The sequence below is a fragment of the Seriola aureovittata genome, chromosome 18 (assembly GCF_021018895.1).
Source record: "Seriola aureovittata isolate HTS-2021-v1 ecotype China chromosome 18, ASM2101889v1, whole genome shotgun sequence".
In the NCBI taxonomy this organism is placed as follows: domain Eukaryota; kingdom Metazoa; phylum Chordata; class Actinopteri; order Carangiformes; family Carangidae; genus Seriola; species Seriola aureovittata.
Window position 1 is genome coordinate 5,610,378 of NC_079381.1, and position 17,845 is coordinate 5,628,222.

General features: G+C 42.8%; 1 protein-coding gene across 1 annotated transcript in view; it reads left to right on the forward strand.

Moving 5' to 3' along the window:
- niban2a (niban apoptosis regulator 2a) overlaps positions 1 to 17,845 on the forward strand; it is a 32,028-nt gene that overhangs the window by 10,874 nt on the left and 3,309 nt on the right. Inside the window, exons 6-13 of the mRNA XM_056403542.1 lie at positions 8,671 to 8,786; positions 10,988 to 11,092; positions 11,188 to 11,350; positions 13,458 to 13,645; positions 15,662 to 15,817; positions 16,079 to 16,192; positions 16,725 to 16,832; positions 17,657 to 17,768. Coding sequence (XP_056259517.1) covers positions 8,671 to 8,786; positions 10,988 to 11,092; positions 11,188 to 11,350; positions 13,458 to 13,645; positions 15,662 to 15,817; positions 16,079 to 16,192; positions 16,725 to 16,832; positions 17,657 to 17,768 — 1,062 coding nt within the window. The remainder of the gene's footprint in view (positions 1 to 8,670; positions 8,787 to 10,987; positions 11,093 to 11,187; positions 11,351 to 13,457; positions 13,646 to 15,661; positions 15,818 to 16,078; positions 16,193 to 16,724; positions 16,833 to 17,656; positions 17,769 to 17,845) is intronic.

Below are 17,845 nucleotides of genomic sequence, written 5' to 3' on the forward strand. Positions count from 1 at the left end.
ACACGGTGAGTCTTTCCAGTCTGTCTCACTCTTTACTTCCCTAAACTACCTGTTGGGGCATGCTCAGTAAACACCAGACTCCCTGCCATACATTCCAGCTCTGAGGCTGGGCTCTGGGCACATGTTGTAAGAAACAAAGCCTGTGTTGCTGTTTTATTACTGTCACCATGGCTGGTGTGAGTGTGGACTGGTAATCATGTTTTTGGCCTGTGTGGACACGCCCAGTCTCGCCTCTTTCTAGTTAGTTGGTGTTTTGAGGAAAACCAGAAACAGTAAAAGACTTTTCTGGAGAGGGTAACAAATGGTTTTTCAGCCTGACCTCTGACCTCTCTGCAGTTCCTCTCACTCACTAGACTTATACAGATGAGTGACAAAGGTCCTATATTAGTGGGGCAGGTAGGCAAAACAACAGTGCATTTTGTGACTAAAGCATGAAAGTTTAAGTGCATAATCTACATATACCAAAGTTTTATTTCAGACGTGGAGGTAATTTGTATCTGACCTCTACTGATCTTGTGAGGTCATTGACCTAAGCATTGAATTTTTCCAGTTTTTGCCCCATTTCTCCATTATAATCATGTCTATCTTTGCTGAAATTGCATAAATATGCGTATTTGCTGCTCTGGCCATGTATCATTACCAATTTTGCAGGGGGACTGCACACCCCCTCCCATTTCCAGGTGTTAAGGTAGCTGTAGCTCGTTAAAAACACTGACATCTTCTGCTGTGTGTTCTATGGAATCACATGACTAGCTGGCACATTAGCGAACACTTGTTACTCCAGGGGCTCTGTCCTGTCCCACATCTGGAATGCCTCCACGTCTGAAAATAAACTTCATGGTTTATGGAAACACTGGAGAAAGTTTCATGCTTTAGTCATAAAATGCACAATACCTTCCATATACAAGTGAGATGTCCATGTGTTCTTTGATTATAAAGCAGGTCTTGGTTCTATATTAATACTGTGAAAGTATCGAAGCGCTCAGTCCACAGAGAACTGCACACAGCCTTGTATTCAGAAACTGAGCCTTAAAACCGGCTGTCAGGACTTCTGTAACTTTGTGATGTCACAACAAAGCAGTCACCGCTCTCAGCCATCCCTCAAGCCCCACCCACCTGGACCCACTATCCAACTTGGCAGGATTTGGTTTCTCTGAATGTTTTACCTGAAACCTGCTATATTTTTATTGGATCACTCAGAAAACAGTCAGCCAATCAGAGGAGAGCCTCAGAGCCTCCTCTCTTCTGATTGGCTCACTGACCTGTTGTTACTAGAGCTCCAGAGAGAAGCCTGAGAGAGGAGATGTAAAACTACATTGAGATGGTTTTTGCTTCTTAAAACCACAAATTTATCTTCTTATTGATCAACACTTCAAATAAAACGCTAGAAAAATTTTAAATATGGACCTTTAAAAGAAAAACCTGTATAAATGAATAGAGAAACAGGATGACAATGCCCCCATATATAGAGCATGTGGCGTCACTGAATGGTTTGATGAGCATGAAAATGATGTAACCTTCACAGTGACCAGATCTTGACTCAGTTGAACACCTATGGGAGATTTTGTTAGACAGCGCTCTTCACCACCATCATCAAAACTTTGTAGACTTGTACACTTTGTAGAATTAATGTTCTGGTGGCTCGTGGTGGTCCAACACCTTACAACGGCACATGATGTTGGTTTTTCCTTTTTATTGTCACCCGTCTATAGATACACACAATACACAAAATGTCTGTTTTTTATTGTGTTATAATAAACACATTTTTTAAAAATATAGTTAGCTGCTATTACATATTTTGTCAGGGTTATAGAAATGTATCTGAGACTTTGTTCCTGATTTCTTAAGGCACACAGAGTCATACAGAGTATGTCAGTCATGTTGCAGAAAATGCTGCAGTGCCGATAAAGGATGAACCGGTAGCATCACAGAAGCTTCATGCAAAGCAGTTCCTCAGCCGGACAAAGACACTATTCATCTGGCTTTGATAAGTAAAAACCACAAGTTAAACGTTCACACTGACACCGACGGTCTATTTGAATCCACTAAAGCTCCTGCTGTTTTATTTTTAATAGCTCTCCAGTAAAATGATCAGCTGCTGCTTTGCATCTCTTTAACAAGGTGATTTGCAAAACGTCCTGTTAATCAGATCAGTTAACAGTTGACCTCACTGCAGTGTTGTGCAAAGCTGCAGACAGACAGACAGACATCCCATCAGTCTGCCTGTCAGTCTGAATGTTTGCACCACTGCAGGTGAATACAGAGCGAGTGTGTAACATCTTACACCCCAGCTCTGTTGCTGAGGTGTTGGGCGCTGGTGATTCAGCTTCACAATGGATGGGGCAGCATGAAGGATCAGATAATGAGGCAGGTTATGTTCCCACAAATCTATTTAAAGTTACAGTATGTAACGATTGTAACGGTGCGGCTAAGGCTGGACCCAAATGCAGCCAACACAGGGGAATGAAAAATGTTTATTAACAGAAGAACCTCCTGGTGAACCACAGAAAAATAAACCGAAGCACGAGGGTTACACAAGAAACTTAAACAGCAGGCCAAAACACGAGGAACCACAGGGGATGACAACAGGAGACATGAACAGGCAACATGAACAGACTGAGGACAAACCAGACATGATCAGACGAACCGGCACAAAGGGGAGCACAGAGACTATATAGACACAAGGGAGGCAAGTGTGATTGAACACAGGTGAAACACATTAGGGCGGGGCAGACAATCACCAAACAGAAACAGGACCAAGACCGGAAGTAAAAACATTGAGACTACAAAATAAAACAGGAAGTGACAAAAGTCCAAACATAAATTCAAACCTAAAATGTCAACAAATATTTTGTTGAGTTGTGTTCTTACATTATCCCAAACTTTTCCAGCAATTCTCAAACCTAGAAAAATCTGTGATTTTAATCATAGTAACAGTCCTTGTCATTTGGTCACCTGTAAGTGATGTCATATATATTATATATATTGTCTGCCAGAACCTCAAAATTGACTTCTATCCAATTTTAAGCCACATTTTTAAGATACAGTTTTTTCACATTGGTTGTTTTCAACTATATATTTCAACCACATGAAGGAATTTAGTCAGTGGACGTCTGGATCTTAAGTCATCAGAGAAAAAAGCCTGACAGATCAACTCCCATCCTCTCTGAGACGTCCTGTGTCTGCTGAACTGCATCGGTGAATCACTCATTTTTGAAGTAAAACTGCTGTATTCGGTGTTTCTACTGGTTTTAATCCCTTGGTGTGTTTGTTGTGGAGAGGAGGACACCTCTGCGGATAACTCGGCTGCCGGTAGAAACCTCCTGAACATCTGGTTCATAACTTCTTAAAGTACCATTAAAAACAAAGGTTAGCAGCAGTCTCAGCTCCCAACTCTTCCCTGACGTCTCGTGTCCACCGTACAGCATCGGCAAAACACTGACTTTAAATGTGAAACTGCTTTTTTATAACTGTTTTTAACAGTTATACCAGTTTGATCTCCTGAGCGACTATCACTGAAGGAATCCAAACCGGGAGAAGCTTATGCCAATGGTGGTGAAAATGACTCAAAGCTCACTAGAGTAGAGTGGAGTCACAATGTCTATGTATTTTTATAATTAAAAGAGCTATTTGTAAGTTTTCTTATTGCTACATAGCTAACATTAGCATTAACTGGGCGTGTTATAACCTCTTCCATTATAAAGACACTGATGGTTGAAACAATCAGCAGCACCCGCTCTGAGCAAGAAACCACGCTCAGCGGCGGCGACAACTTAGACCCTTTAATCGGATCAGTGAAATGTTATAATGGCTGAAACTGGACCCAGTAGGCCGTAATTAACTTAACAGGTAAACACGATGATGTTGTGATCAAGAAAAAACAAGTAACATGAGAACATCATCTTGGGTTCTCCAAAGCATGGTGAATTAATAATGAAAATAATTATTCATTCCCAGTTTTTTCTGTGACCAGCAGGCAGCAGTTCAGCAGGCAGGCTGACGCAGGCTGCAGGGCAACACATTAGTAGTCCAAGACTTGCTTCAAGCTGCCCCTGAACCATCAATCACAGCCCAGTCTCCACCCCCACAGCCTTTAAAATCAGTCAGCAGCCCTCTGCTCTGATCCACAGACCTCAGACTGATTCCACCCAGCAAAAAGAGACCTGCAATGAAGGTTGATGAAAGACCATTTCAGCCCAGGTTTTATTGCTTGTCAGTAGCAGAGCAGTGTGTTTCTCAGCATTATTCAACATTTCGACATTTATGTTCTCTACCAGACAATATAGTGTTTGCTAATATACAAAATAAACCATACAGGGTCTTCAGCATTGGTTTCTTTTAAACTACTGCAGACAGGAATCTGCAAAAACCACCTCATTCAGTCATGTGTTTGTGATATCTGTGGCTGATGGTATGTTTCAGTGAGTGTTTATTGTACTGTGGGTTTGGCTCCATAGGGCTGCAGCATATGGGGAAATCCTACTCATGCATGTCGGTGGCAGCAGCAGCAGCAGCAGCAGCATGTGTGTGTGTGTGTGTGTGTGTGTGTGTGTGTGTGTGTGAAAGAATTGTGTAAAACCTGCTCCGACATGAACGCAGGTGGCTTGAAGCTGAAGTCTAATCAGACTGTATTTGACATGCAAATGCTTAATAGGTTTTAAAATGTCAAATGCAGAAACCTACTGTACACACACATTTGTGGATGTGAAGGCCTGGGAACTCGTCCCTGGCTGCTGCTCAAATCCCACCAACCAGAGCTTGGTGAGCAAGGCAGGGAGGGAAATGCCTCAAATAAAAAGACCGTGGTAAATGCTGCCACATGTGCTATTTATACAGAGGACACACACACACACACACACACACACACACACACACACACACACACACACACACACACACACACACACACACACACACACACACACACACACACACACACAGAGAGAGAGAGTGCAGAGAGACTGTAATCTGCTCCTTGATCTAGCGTGCTTCAGACACATAGAGAATGTGTAGGGGTTTATGGGGCAGGCAGTTAATCAAAAAATATTTTCCTCTTTCTCCTGTTGGCACCGACAGGAAATTTCTCCTCAATTGAGCAACAAGCTGAAAATGTAGAAGAATTCACCTTCAGGCATTTCACACTGGTGATCTGGCCCTAGTCTCAGAAACACTTCCCATAAACTGTTCAAGTTCTGTGGAAGGTTTTAGAAAGAGTGAAATTGGTACATTGTGAATTTCCTATTCAAATGAATGGGAAAGTGGTTTCAGACCCAGTGTATATTTACAACACAACACAGATTTGGATTGTGGAGAGTGAAAACCAAACAACAACCAGGCTGTTGAAGCCTTTCCTCATAACTTCCTCTCATGCCCACAACAGGAACTACATTAGGTCAGAAGTCCATCATCACCTGCTTAATTGCTCGATCTGCATGCACTGTGTTCCTATTACTGTTGCAACTAGCAAGCGAACATGAGTAAAATGCAAAAACATAAAGAGGTTGGTGGCAAGTGGAAAATGCCTTAAGATGCAAAACTCTCCAAACTCTCTTTCACTTCTAATGTGCTTTTTGATGGTGGTTTTGAAAGTTACAGTTCCATTAAAAAAAATATTGAGACTTTCACATGGGAATGTCTGGCGTAGGTTTGCTTGAACAACAAGGCTAAGCTGTGTTGGTTGATGCTTGCTCTTCCTACCTCAGCTCCACGCAGTATCTTCTTCCTCCTCTGTCAACATTTGCATTGGCTATGCTCAGTTTCACCGTGCCGGTGTTCTGCATGATACAGAGCAGTGAGGGCGGGAAAGCCTGCCGCACGAGGTGACAGGCATGATGTTAATCAGCTGGTGATTAAACAGTAGCAGGCTGTATGTACCAAGTTTCTTCTACAGGAGGAGTTGTTCTTGGACAAATATCAGGCAGAATAACATCGGTGCATGTTTATACAACTAATAAAAATTATGCAATTATAATTGATGCTAAAATTTCATTTCATTTTTGACAAGAAGCAAGTAAGATTTTCCATGTGGATTCAGGCATGTGAAATCGTGCAAATAAATGATATTCATGGGAAAAGTGCCTGGTCAAAAGCACTTGTTATGTTGTGTTGTCGTCAGTCTTTGTAGAATAGTATGAGAATAGCAAGTCATCAGTCAGCCATGATGGCCGGTCACCTACCAACAAGGCAGTTATTTTCCCACTGTGCTTCTAACTTCAGTGTCCAGTGAATTCACATGAAGACTCGTGCCAAAACAAGCTAACACACCAAACCTCAGCCTGTCAGCACAGAGTTACTGAGCTGGGAGCAGAGACGGCTTCCCGTCTGGCTCTGCCCCCCCCACTCCCCCCACTCTCCCCACTCTCCTTACTTCTTGGCCACTTCCTGTCTTTGTCAACCTCCTCTGAGTCACAGACAGACAAAACAACTTGACAGACACTCTGGCAAAAAGGCTGAGGGTAAACCACCCAGTCATGCATCGTGCAGTCCAGGAAACTGCACGTCTGTCATCTGATTTTTGGGACCTCAACAACAATCAGCCAAAAAAAAAAACAGCAAGAGTGGACGCTGAAATGTCTGGAACAGCATCACCAACCACATGTACTCACCAAGCATTTAATTAGGAACACCTGTACCTGTGTTTTCATGCAATCATCCAATCATCCAATCAACCAATCGTGTGGCAGCAGGAGCTTCAGAATGAGGAACAAAATGTGATCTCATGAGCATGCCATGATTGTTGTCGCCAGGCAGGCTGGTTTGAGTATTTCTGAAACTGCTGATCTCCGGAGATTTTAACAAACAACAGCCTCTAGAGTTTTTTTTACTCAGAATGGTGAGAAAAACAAAAACATCCAGTGAGAGGCAGCTCTGTGGAGGAAACACCTTGTTGATGAGAGACGAGTGACCAGACTGGTCGGAGCTGACATAAAGGCGGCAACTCAGATAACCACTCTCTTCAACTGCGGTGAGCAGAAAACGAACATGTCCAACCTTGAGGTGGATGGACTACAACAACAGAAGACCATGTCAGGTTCCTCTCCTGTCAGCCAAGAACAGAAACCCGAGACACAGACTCATCAGCACTGGACAGTTGAAGACCGGAAAAAGTAGCCTGGTCTGATGAATCTGAATTTCTACTGAGACAGCCGATGGTCGAGCATGAATCCATTAACCCCACCTGACTTGTGCCCCTTCTGGCCACAGTTTACCATCTTCTAATGGCAACTTCCAGCAGGATAATGCTCACCGCTCAATGTCACAAAGCAAAAGTGGTCTCAAGCTGGTTTCATGAACATGAAAGTGTGTTCAGTACTTCAGTGTCACCACATCTGAATCCGAATAAAACAAATTCCGGATGTGGTAGAACACATCACATGTGGTAGATTCACAGCATGAATGTGCAGCTGATCTGAATCTGCAGAAATGATGTGTGGACGAGAATCTAAGAGAGAAGTTTACAACATTTTTTATGGAGTCCATGTCACAGAGAATTGAGGCTATTTCGAGAACAAACAGAGACTCAGAGACTGTGTTCCTAATAAAGTGTTGGTGGAGTGTTTTTTTTAATGTGTGTGTGTGTGTGTGTGTGTGTGTGTGTGTGTGTGTGTGTGTGTGTGTGTGTGTGTGTGAAGGGATGCTGGGCCCACAGAGGCATGTCCTCACAATATCTGGGTCCATGTCAGCCGCCTTTCAGCACAACAGTTACATACAAATGGTCCAAGCATTTTCTTCCACCACTAGAAAATGGAAATATGTTGAAAGAAGTACAAGTGTTGGGGCTCAGTAACAAGCCCAGGGGCCGGCCTTTCAAAAAGCTTTGGCTGCTGTTGTTGAAGTTTTTCTTTATTGTTGTCCACAATAAATAATGGTGAATAACATTTCAATAATAAGGGCTGGGTTGAAAATCAGAAGGACAGACTCTTTGTTGTTGCCACAGGAGAAAACACAGAAACATGAGTCACTTTCAATTTAAAGGAAGAACTGCTCTGAAGGACAAAGTGCTAATTATAGAGATGTTTTATTCCATACACCTGTTTATACTCTTGTGAGGGATGTATGACTTTCAGCACTGTCCCTCAGTGCTGCGGCCTTGAGAGGGGCAGAGCTCTTCAGCTCGTGGTGTATTTTTATTACTTAAACAAAAACCAAACGTTAAGAACCAACTTCCTAAAAGCACACGCATGTTACAGGGTGCTTTGTGAGCTGCTTCTATTGTCCTGTCAGCTGGGAGGGGCAGTAACTATAGCAACCACATGAAATCTGTCCTCCAACAAGACAACATCTTCCTGTTTGGAGGGATGACACAGTTGTGTGTGATAGGGGCCGAGTGTGCATGAGCTGTCCTAGACTCCAGCAACTGTGACTGACCAAAATTATACTCTGAGACCGTCCCACAGAGGTGACTCAGTTGTTACGGAAACTGTTGTTAGTGTGGGAGTCAGTGAAATGTCCAAACATCCAAGTAGCTCATACCAAGTAAACGTCCATTTGGTTGTAGCAGAGCATTCTGAGAGCTGACATCAAAGCCAAGAAAAAAAAAAATCACACCATCTTGTTACTAAGACACTTTCAGCCAATTGTGTTTTCCTTTGGACGAGGGGAGAAGGGGGGGGGGAGCTTGTTTCAGTAACCTTACCAAGCATCTGCTCTGCTCTCTCCCACCCCCAACAGGTCTGTCAGAGGACTGCACTGTTCAGACACCAGCCTTCACTGACGCTGTGAGACGTCACAGACAAGCCGAGGGACACTATGGGACCTGGGACATGATGTGCGGAGCCCCCCCACAGGTCAGGATCTCAGATCAATCACGAAGAGCACTGTCCCATTTCAGAGGCTGAATTAGGGCTGAATGATGAGCAATAGAATAATCATGTTGCGATTATTTTGGCAGATAAGATCATGATTTTCGTGGGAATTTTCACTGAAAAATGATTTTTGCTGGAGCCTGCACCAAACAAGCACATTCCCTTACATCTGGAGAACATGACAGGCTGGATCCTTTAAAGTCTTTATTTATCCACTGATAAATGGGTTTACAGCTTGTTCCATTTCGTAAAACTGTAAACTTTCCCACTGACACAGTGTGTAGACATTGCTGGCCGTTTAATGCCAACTTCCAGACGAAACACTTGGAAATGTTTGACATTACGAGTTTACGAGGAGAACATAAATGCACCAGTAGCTTTAAACTACCTCATTTTGGGAGGTTCGGTCCTGCCTGCAGGTTCTAAGAAGGAACCACCTTTGCAGCCCTACGACACTCGGAAGAACCAACCTTGACGCAGCTTATGTTTCCCTCATGGGAGCTAGATTTACACTGAGGTTAATGTGACTCAAATAGCAGGTGTGCTGCAGGTGAGAGGTAAAAGAGATTTTCAGGAACTATTTTCAAACAGTCACTGTGAGAACATATCCAAAGTTCAGGTCAGGGCCATAGTTCAACCTCTTCAGATGACACTATGATGGATGACACGCACTGTCTGAGAAAGACTCTTCCGAGGCAGGGCTGCTTTCCAGAGAAACGCTTTCTCTCAGTGAGTGTAGCTGAAGAAAACACACACCCTCTCCTCACACTTCAGAACAAGAACGCACCTACACAAGACCTTCAAAGAGACAGCAACAAGACCCCACCCCTCACACACACACACCTATACACTCACACACTGTTGACCGAGGTCTCCCCTCTGAATGAGTCTCTTGCAGTCTCCTGCCAGAGCTGCACAGTCTCTCTGCGTGTTTGTGGCAGTCACCTTTTCTTCATTAAATCTGTTTCCTGTTTGTACCTCCATGTCTTTTTAGCTCCTTGAACTTAACAGTATTTACTGAGCTACATGGACATGTTAAAGTTACAATGATTAATATTTTTATCCCTGACTAAGGCCCTTCTCGCCTGATTACTCAGCGTACTCTAGGAAGAGTCCTGGTCGTTCCAAACCTCTTCTATTTTACGGAGGCTTTACAGTGCTACTGCGAACATTCAAAGATTTAGAAAGGATAATTAAAGAAAATATGATGCACCTAACCCAAATCTGGAGTGCCACAGCAGAGATACTGAATACTTTTGTTTTTGTTTTTGATTTTGAATCCACAGTGATGGGCAAAAATGGCAAATTTTTCCATTCGGAATTCAATTTACTAAACAATAAAATATGCAAAAAGTGAAGGGGTCTGATTATTTCTGAAGCCGCTGTAGAAAAGAATAACATTAATAATTAAAGTGTGTGAGAGTTGAGTAAGTTATTATGGCCTTACAGTTTTTAAAGATGTGAGATATCAGACTGAGGTAACATCAGTCACAGTCACCAGTGGAACAGTAACACAGAGAAAACATCATTTCATTTCCAGACAAAGAAGCTTTTAGTCAAACAAGCTACAATATACCTTTTGTTTGTCAGGCCTCTCTGTTCCTGTGTGGAAAAATGACCCTGCTTTTGTCACAGCCATTTTTTTCCCAGCAACATGTTTTTCAAATATTTAGTTTAGCTTAGTTAAAACCTCATGGAGGTGCAGAGCTTTAAGTGTGTGTGTGTGTGTGTGTGTGTGTGTGTGTTTGTGAGTTGTGAGGGCAGTACCACTAAGACCAGCCTTCCTGCCTCTCCTTTTTCCAGCTGTGTATCATCTCAATCACCCCACTGTATCCATGTAACCACACAGGAGAGGCTGTACCTTTTTTTAAAGGTTTATTTTTGTTTTTCTTTGGGTGGAGGATATTGGTTGTTTTTTGACTACACCTCTTGTGTAAAAATCCCCCAGTTGGCACGTTGCCATGGTAACTATAACATCCTATAACTGGTCAAAAGGTGGGACTGACCTCACATTATGAACTACAAGAACATTAGGGAGAAACCGGTCCCATACAAGATGTATTATCCCGTTTTGCGCTGAAAGCCGTGCAGGATCTTTTTTATTTTATTTACCTACACAGAAAAATACAAAATACATACGAAATAGTACAAATACATGAGTGCTGTACGTTATGTGTGTACAGATTCTAGCTAATCTGGTGATGGAGACCCTTCACCCCGACCTAAGAAACGTGATTGGTCCTCGTCTGAAGGGGAAAATGCAGCAGAGGCAGAGGAACTGGATGTTGGTGAGTTCCTATGTAACAGTGCACTGCGGCACAAATACAGAAGATAAGCAAACAAGTCCAAACCAATGACGTCCTTGAACGACTCTCTCCTCCAGATCTCCGATGCTGTGTACAGGCAGGTGTTGTCTCAAACCACCGCTCGGTATGATGCACTGGTGGAAGCCTGCGAGGCCCAGAGAGCTCCACTGGACGCCAGACTGCGAACCGACATGGACCAGATCATCACGTCTAAAGAACATGTCAGCGGCAAGATACGAGGTGACCAAAGATCTACATATAAAAGTCTTTTTTTCTTTTGGACAATGAATTGTTTTTCTGCAGCCATAGTCATAGTCACTGTGCTCCATATGCTTCACTTGGACAAAACCCCAGTCAGAGACATTTATAGGAAGGTGTTTAGTATAAAGGCAGATTTCCATGTGTTGTTTGATTATAAAGCAGGTCTAGGTTCTATATTAATACTGTGAAAGTATCAAAGCCTCAGTCCACAGAGAACTGCACACAGCCTGTATTCAGAAACTGAGCCTTAAAACCAGCCATCATGACTTCAGTAACTTTGTGATGTCACAACAAAGCAGTCACCGCTCTCAGCCATGCCCCAAGCCACACCCACCTGGACCCACCATCCAACCTTGCAGGATTTGGTTTCTCTGAGTTTTGACCTGCAATCTGCTATATTTTTATCTGATCACTCAGAACAGTCAGCCAATCAGAAGAGAGGCTCAGAGCCTCCTCTCTTCTGATTGGCTCACTGACCTGTTGTTACTCCAGAGAGAAGCCTGAGAGAGGAGATGTAAAACTACATTGAGATGGTTTTTGGTTCTTAAAGCCACAAATATATCTTCTTATGGATCAACACTTCAAATAAAACACAGGAGAAGAGTAAAATATGGGACCTTTAACAAAACCAAAAACAAAGTACATCACGATGTTGAGGTCATGGTAGCTATGGCAGTTACGGTTGGTTTTGGCATGAAGGTATCAGCAGGGGTTAAACTGACTATGCTCTACACCTGTATGAATTTGATTGGACGTTATTAGTCATCTGGTAGCCAAGCAGCTGCTGAATGATGGTGCAGCATGAATGAATGAAGCAGCGGATGCTAATCACCTAATGCAAGCAGGACATCAGTGGTCAGGCTGAACTATCACTGTGCTCCATATGCTTCACCGTTGATAAATTATTGCTGATCTTGTTTTTTGAACTTCTAAAGTCTGCAGGGGCACTTGCAATAAATCCCATTACTGGGCTGTAAACATCATGCAGACACCACAGTCACTGTGATAGCAACGTACCTGCAGCTTTGTCCAGCACTTAGAGGTAGAAATGGGTGATATGTTATCACAGGTACACCACTAATGTACCATATGTATCATATTTAATGTTCTTGTTACTGAAGACCACCTCAGTTTACCACACATGTTCATTGTGCTGTGCAAAATGACTTGGTTCACTTGATGCTTGCTGTGCTGTGTAACATGATCTTCCCTTGCTTCATTGTTCGCCTACTGTTTGCCTCAGTGAGATGTAGCTGTGGTTTCTGGCTCAGGGATTATTGGCACAGCAAAGCGATCAGTGTGGTCAAGTGCTCAAATTTGTTTGGACATTTGGACTGACAGGGCCTCTGAAACCAAACGTCCCTGCCATATCTGACATTTTCCACCTCTTGTTTTAGTCTCTGCGCTTTGACCTCACAGCTTTAGCTTTGTATTTAAGTCTGTTGTTTCCTTTTCTCTTTCATTCCTCTGTCCCCCGCTCACTCTGTTTGATTAGCTGGCTTCTACGGCCCCAGAGCATCCACCCTTTCAGTGGTGAGCCTGTCAACTTTCTACTTAAAGGTTAACTTGGCACAGGCTGTTCATTTCTTTTTCATGTGTACTGTTTCCCATTGAGCTGAAGTGGCAGAACTACATTCCATCACCTGCACTATATCGGCTGTTTGTGACTTTATCCCACAGATAGGACTCGAAAGTACAAGTCAACTGTGCAACACGACGCTGGTTCACTTTACATGAGAGTAGTGCAGACGTCTGAGAGGCGTAATCTTAGCTGTGAATTTTATTTTCTCTGTTTCTTTTGGAACAGAGGTTACAGGTCTAACAATTGGGTGTATCTGAGAGCACTCCCATAGAATCAGCACAAATGTGTTTACTTAATTGTCATTGCATACATACCGACCATTTCAACCTGGCATTCAACAATTCACTCTACCTTGTGATGATTTAAGGTAGTTCAGAAGAAGCCAGAGCCATGCCTTTATTTTTCTCCATGCTTTGGCTTCACGTGTCACTTATTTACAAACTGCAAACAACTAAACATGAATATGTTTTTTTCCGTCCTCCATGCACTGCTGCTGGTGTGCAGCTCTGGTGTTGCCCAAGGCGGAACAGCTTCTACGGAACAACGTGCAGCCCTACATTAGCTCCATCCTGGAGGCCCTGATGGAGCCCACCAGCAGAGGTTTCTCTGAGGTCAGGGAGGTTTTCTTCAGAGAGATGGTGGAGATCAGCAAGAACTCGCTCAATGGAGGGGGCAAGGACAAACTGGGAGACGTGAGTGATGCTTTGTTGGTTCAAAATCTTTGTTCCTGTACATTAATGAGTGTATGATGGTTCAGAGTAATCTGACATCTCTGGTAACACAAGTTTATATGACAACCAATATAGAAGGAAAACAGGGGGGTATTGTTACTGTCCGCTGAGCACCTCCAAGCAGCATTAATGTGTTTTTGGCCACCAAGTGCGATAAGAAATCTACAACAAGCTGACAGACACACGGCCCTGATATACGTATATGACCTTAATAAGTAATGTCAAAACAGTTGAAGTGAAAAACAGCTGCCTGCTGCTGATGGAAACAAGGTCGATGAGAGCGATAAGACTGAACCACAGGCTACAGCGCATTTGCTCTAAAATCAAAACAATGAGCTACAAGAGGCTAAAAGACTCAGTGAGGCTGCGGGGTTAGCTAGCTCAAAAGAACGCTTCCTGGACATGCATCTGACTTCAACAGGCCCTTTATATTTTTGTTACATTAACAAATCATTCGAGGAGCTAATTTGTAAGTTTTGCTATTGCTACATAGCCGACATTAGCATTAACAGCTGTTTACTGACGAGTCTAGACGAAACGTTGAGAGTTCGGTATTAGACTTAATTCAACAGCTGTCTCCAGTGGTGGAAAGCAACACCCATGTTAACTCTTGTTTTGCTTCTATTTCTATTATTTCTCTTATTCTACTGTAAAAGGATGCCAACCAGCTAGCCCCGGTTCAGTTACATGGTTTCAGTCACTGTAGCGATCTAGCGCTGCTCAGAGTGCGTGTTACAACCTCCCGTAAATGTGATGGTGGCAGATGCTCCACAGTGGCAGACAAAACCTAGAAAATAGCCCTTTTTTCATATAATGTTATAACGTTAGGCTGCTGCGCTTGCTGTATCGTGATCCTTCACAGTATTATTTTGATGTGATTTTATTCCTATTCCTTCCCTGATATAGGTCAAACCTTCCTGCCACAATAGAGCATAGGTAATACAGAGTGCAGAGAGAGTGGAGTTTATTGCAACAGTGAAAAATTTTTATAAGAATTATACCAATACACCTCGGCCACCTGGAGGTGGGGTTGGTGCAGCATCCTCAGCACCTCAAAACTTCCCACAGCTCTGGCTGAGCAGAGTCTCAGCGTGGAAACTTCCCAGGACCAGCTGTCATACATGCATTGCACACGATCAAACAGCTGTCAGTGAAAACTTTCCTCATTACTCCCAAATACATTTTACACATTGCACCCTTATGCCTTTCCCCCTTGGCAATGCGCGCACATTACACCCAGTCCTTTGATTGAGATAATATACTTTAAAGACTACAGCTTTAACTAGAATTGTACTCAGGACAGCACATACCTCTGCCGAAGTAAAATAATGAGGACTGCGATAAAGAGATTTACCCCTTTAACTGGAGCTGCACCATCTTGTGATAGGTTCTTCCCTGGCCCATGCCCCATTCCTCCACCAAGTTTGTTGCAAATTGGTTTAGCACTTTATGCTTAGTCCTGCTGACAGATGAACAAACAGTCAGACACAGGTGAAAACATAACCTCCTTGGTGAAGCTAACAAACACTGCTACTTGCTGCATTGGTTGAAACAGGAGATCCAGTTTACTGTCAACCAAAAGCCAAAGCCCTCAACTTCACCTACTGTTTAAAAAAAAAACTGCTTTGCATGATCACAGGATCAAAGCAGAAGAAGAAACCTCACAAAGCAATGACACATGACAGCAACAATTAAATTAAAGATTGATGAGTTATTATGTTTTAACTTGGTTACATACACTTGAGTTAAGACCAAAATCTAGTTAGGATATATTGCTAGGAAGAGTATTGTCTAACTTGTGCATCTAAAGACATTAGGCCATGTTAGTGCTCGTCTCAAATCAGAAGTCAGCCGCCCCCGGTGGCTGATCCTAAACAATCAACTCGTCCTTTTTTCACGCTTTGGTCTAAATATTTCTTTTATGATGCTCGTACCACTCTGATCACCGCTGCGCTCCTCTGTCTTTCTTCCCCTCAGCTCATGGAGAGACTTTCCATGCTCGCCTTTCACCCCGTGAAGATGCAGAGCTGCTACGAGAAAGTGGAGCAGCTCAATCTGGAGGGGCTGCAGCAGAGGTTTGACGTCTCCAGTCCCTCCGTGTTTATCAGCAGAGCTCAGATCCTCATGAGGGAGGTGAGGTGTCACGGTCCTTTTCTCTGTTTCAACACAAACAATCAGCATGTACCGAGAATCAGCATGTCAGACTGCCTGAAAACACTCCCTAGTTCCTAAAACAGCACACACCAGCAACCTGTCCTGCCTGTGGTCAACACTCTACTCCCACCTGCTGGACAAAAACAATACGACCGTTCTTAAAGAAACTGAGCTGAAGCCCTGTATAAGTGCTTCTGTATAACTTTTTATTTTTATTTTTTATTATTCTTATTTTGACAGCAAATGGACAATTCAGTGTACACATTTGAGCAGCTGCTTCACCAGTCTTTGGAGTCCCAGGGAGAAAACGACATGTGCAAGACCATCCAGCGATGCCAGGACAGGGTTCTCAAGGTAAAACAGACAAGTTAAAAAAAACTAACGTACTGCAGTAGACAAACAGATGGAGGGATGGACGAAAGGATGACAAGTAAAAAGAAATGTTTCACTGTTTGAGAATAAAGAATAATACTATAAAACAGTACCTACCCATTCAAATTAGTTTTATTTTGAGTTTTTGTCCTCCACTCTAATACAGTGAAGGTTATTTAGATTTCATGTGCAGCCGTCACAGCTTTAAACATTATTTTTTTAAATGATAATATTCCAGGATAAGCCAGTTGTTGCTATGATGGGTGTGGCATTGCTATCTGGCTTGATCTGGTCAATATCATTTAAAAAAAAAAAACTCATCAGCAGAAATCTGTCAGAGGTTCATTCAGAGAGGCAACATCTGGATACATAAACAGAGGTTTCAGCAGGGCCAGAATAAAATGTTCCTGTTGAAACATGTGAGTTGCTAAGGTAAATATGGTTTGTGCAACGAGTAGAAAAGCTTGTTCTGAGTCACTGAGCTCTAGATGCATCTCTGATCTTTCCCTGTCAGAAATACGACTACGACAGCAGCACAGTGCGCAAGAAGTTCTTCAGAGAGGCTCTGCTGCAGATCATCATCCCATACATGCTCCAGCAGCTCTCGCCATCCTGCTCACCTGTGAGTAGCACCTGATATAGACTCACATTTCCTTTTGTGTTACAGTATTGTGACTTTTTCCACCTAATAGCAAGGGAGAAAGTACTCTGAATTCCAGCCCCCCCTCTGTGATGCAGGTCAAGGACCGGAAACCAAAGCCTTAGGTAGAAATTCTCCTAACCATGAGTGTGGAAAGAAAATTATAAATGACATCAGTGACTGGCTGTGCAGCTTCCACGACCCACTGAGCTGAACCACATCACTGCTGAAATTCACAAGAGAAAGTAGCAACACTAAGAAGATTAAAAAAAAACAATAAAAACAACAAATAATAAAACTTGAACAACAGCTGATTTAAAGACAACACCTTTGTTTGCAAGAATTTTCTTTGTTCGTTTAATTTACAGCCACTGTTTACAAGACATTGAGTTATTACTATTACTTTGTTTTTGACTCTAAAATGTGACATCCAATCAGTCCAGCTGCACAGAATATAAGAGACACTCTGTGGTTTCTGCCCTCTGTTAACTTTGAACCCACAAACACGTTTTGATTTTGCAATAAAAACATTAACAATGCAACATATGCACATACAGTACATACAGAAGTAATACTTGTCATTTGTATTGTCATCCACTGTACTAGAATCAGCGCCTATAGATTAGTTAAAACATCTTCGTTTCTGAATCCTGCAGTTATCGTGCATCTCTAGCCAGTTTGAATCAGCCCTTCCTGCAAACACATGCAGGAATGCCCGGTGACGAGTGCTAACTGAAGGGATCAGAAATATTAATTGCAATAAGTTGCAGCAGGCAGAAGCTCATTACTGTCCCCTCCTTGCCCAGGAGCTGCCGCGCTTCAAAGAGCTGATATTTGAGGACTTCTCCCGCTTCCTGCTGGTGGAAAATATCTTCGAGGAGGTGGTGCTGCAGTCAGTCACCAAGGACATAATGATGGGTGAGGGCCAAATGAAAATAAGATTTCAAAATTGTTGCTGCCATGGCAGCAGTAGTAGTAGTAAGCAATGATATATC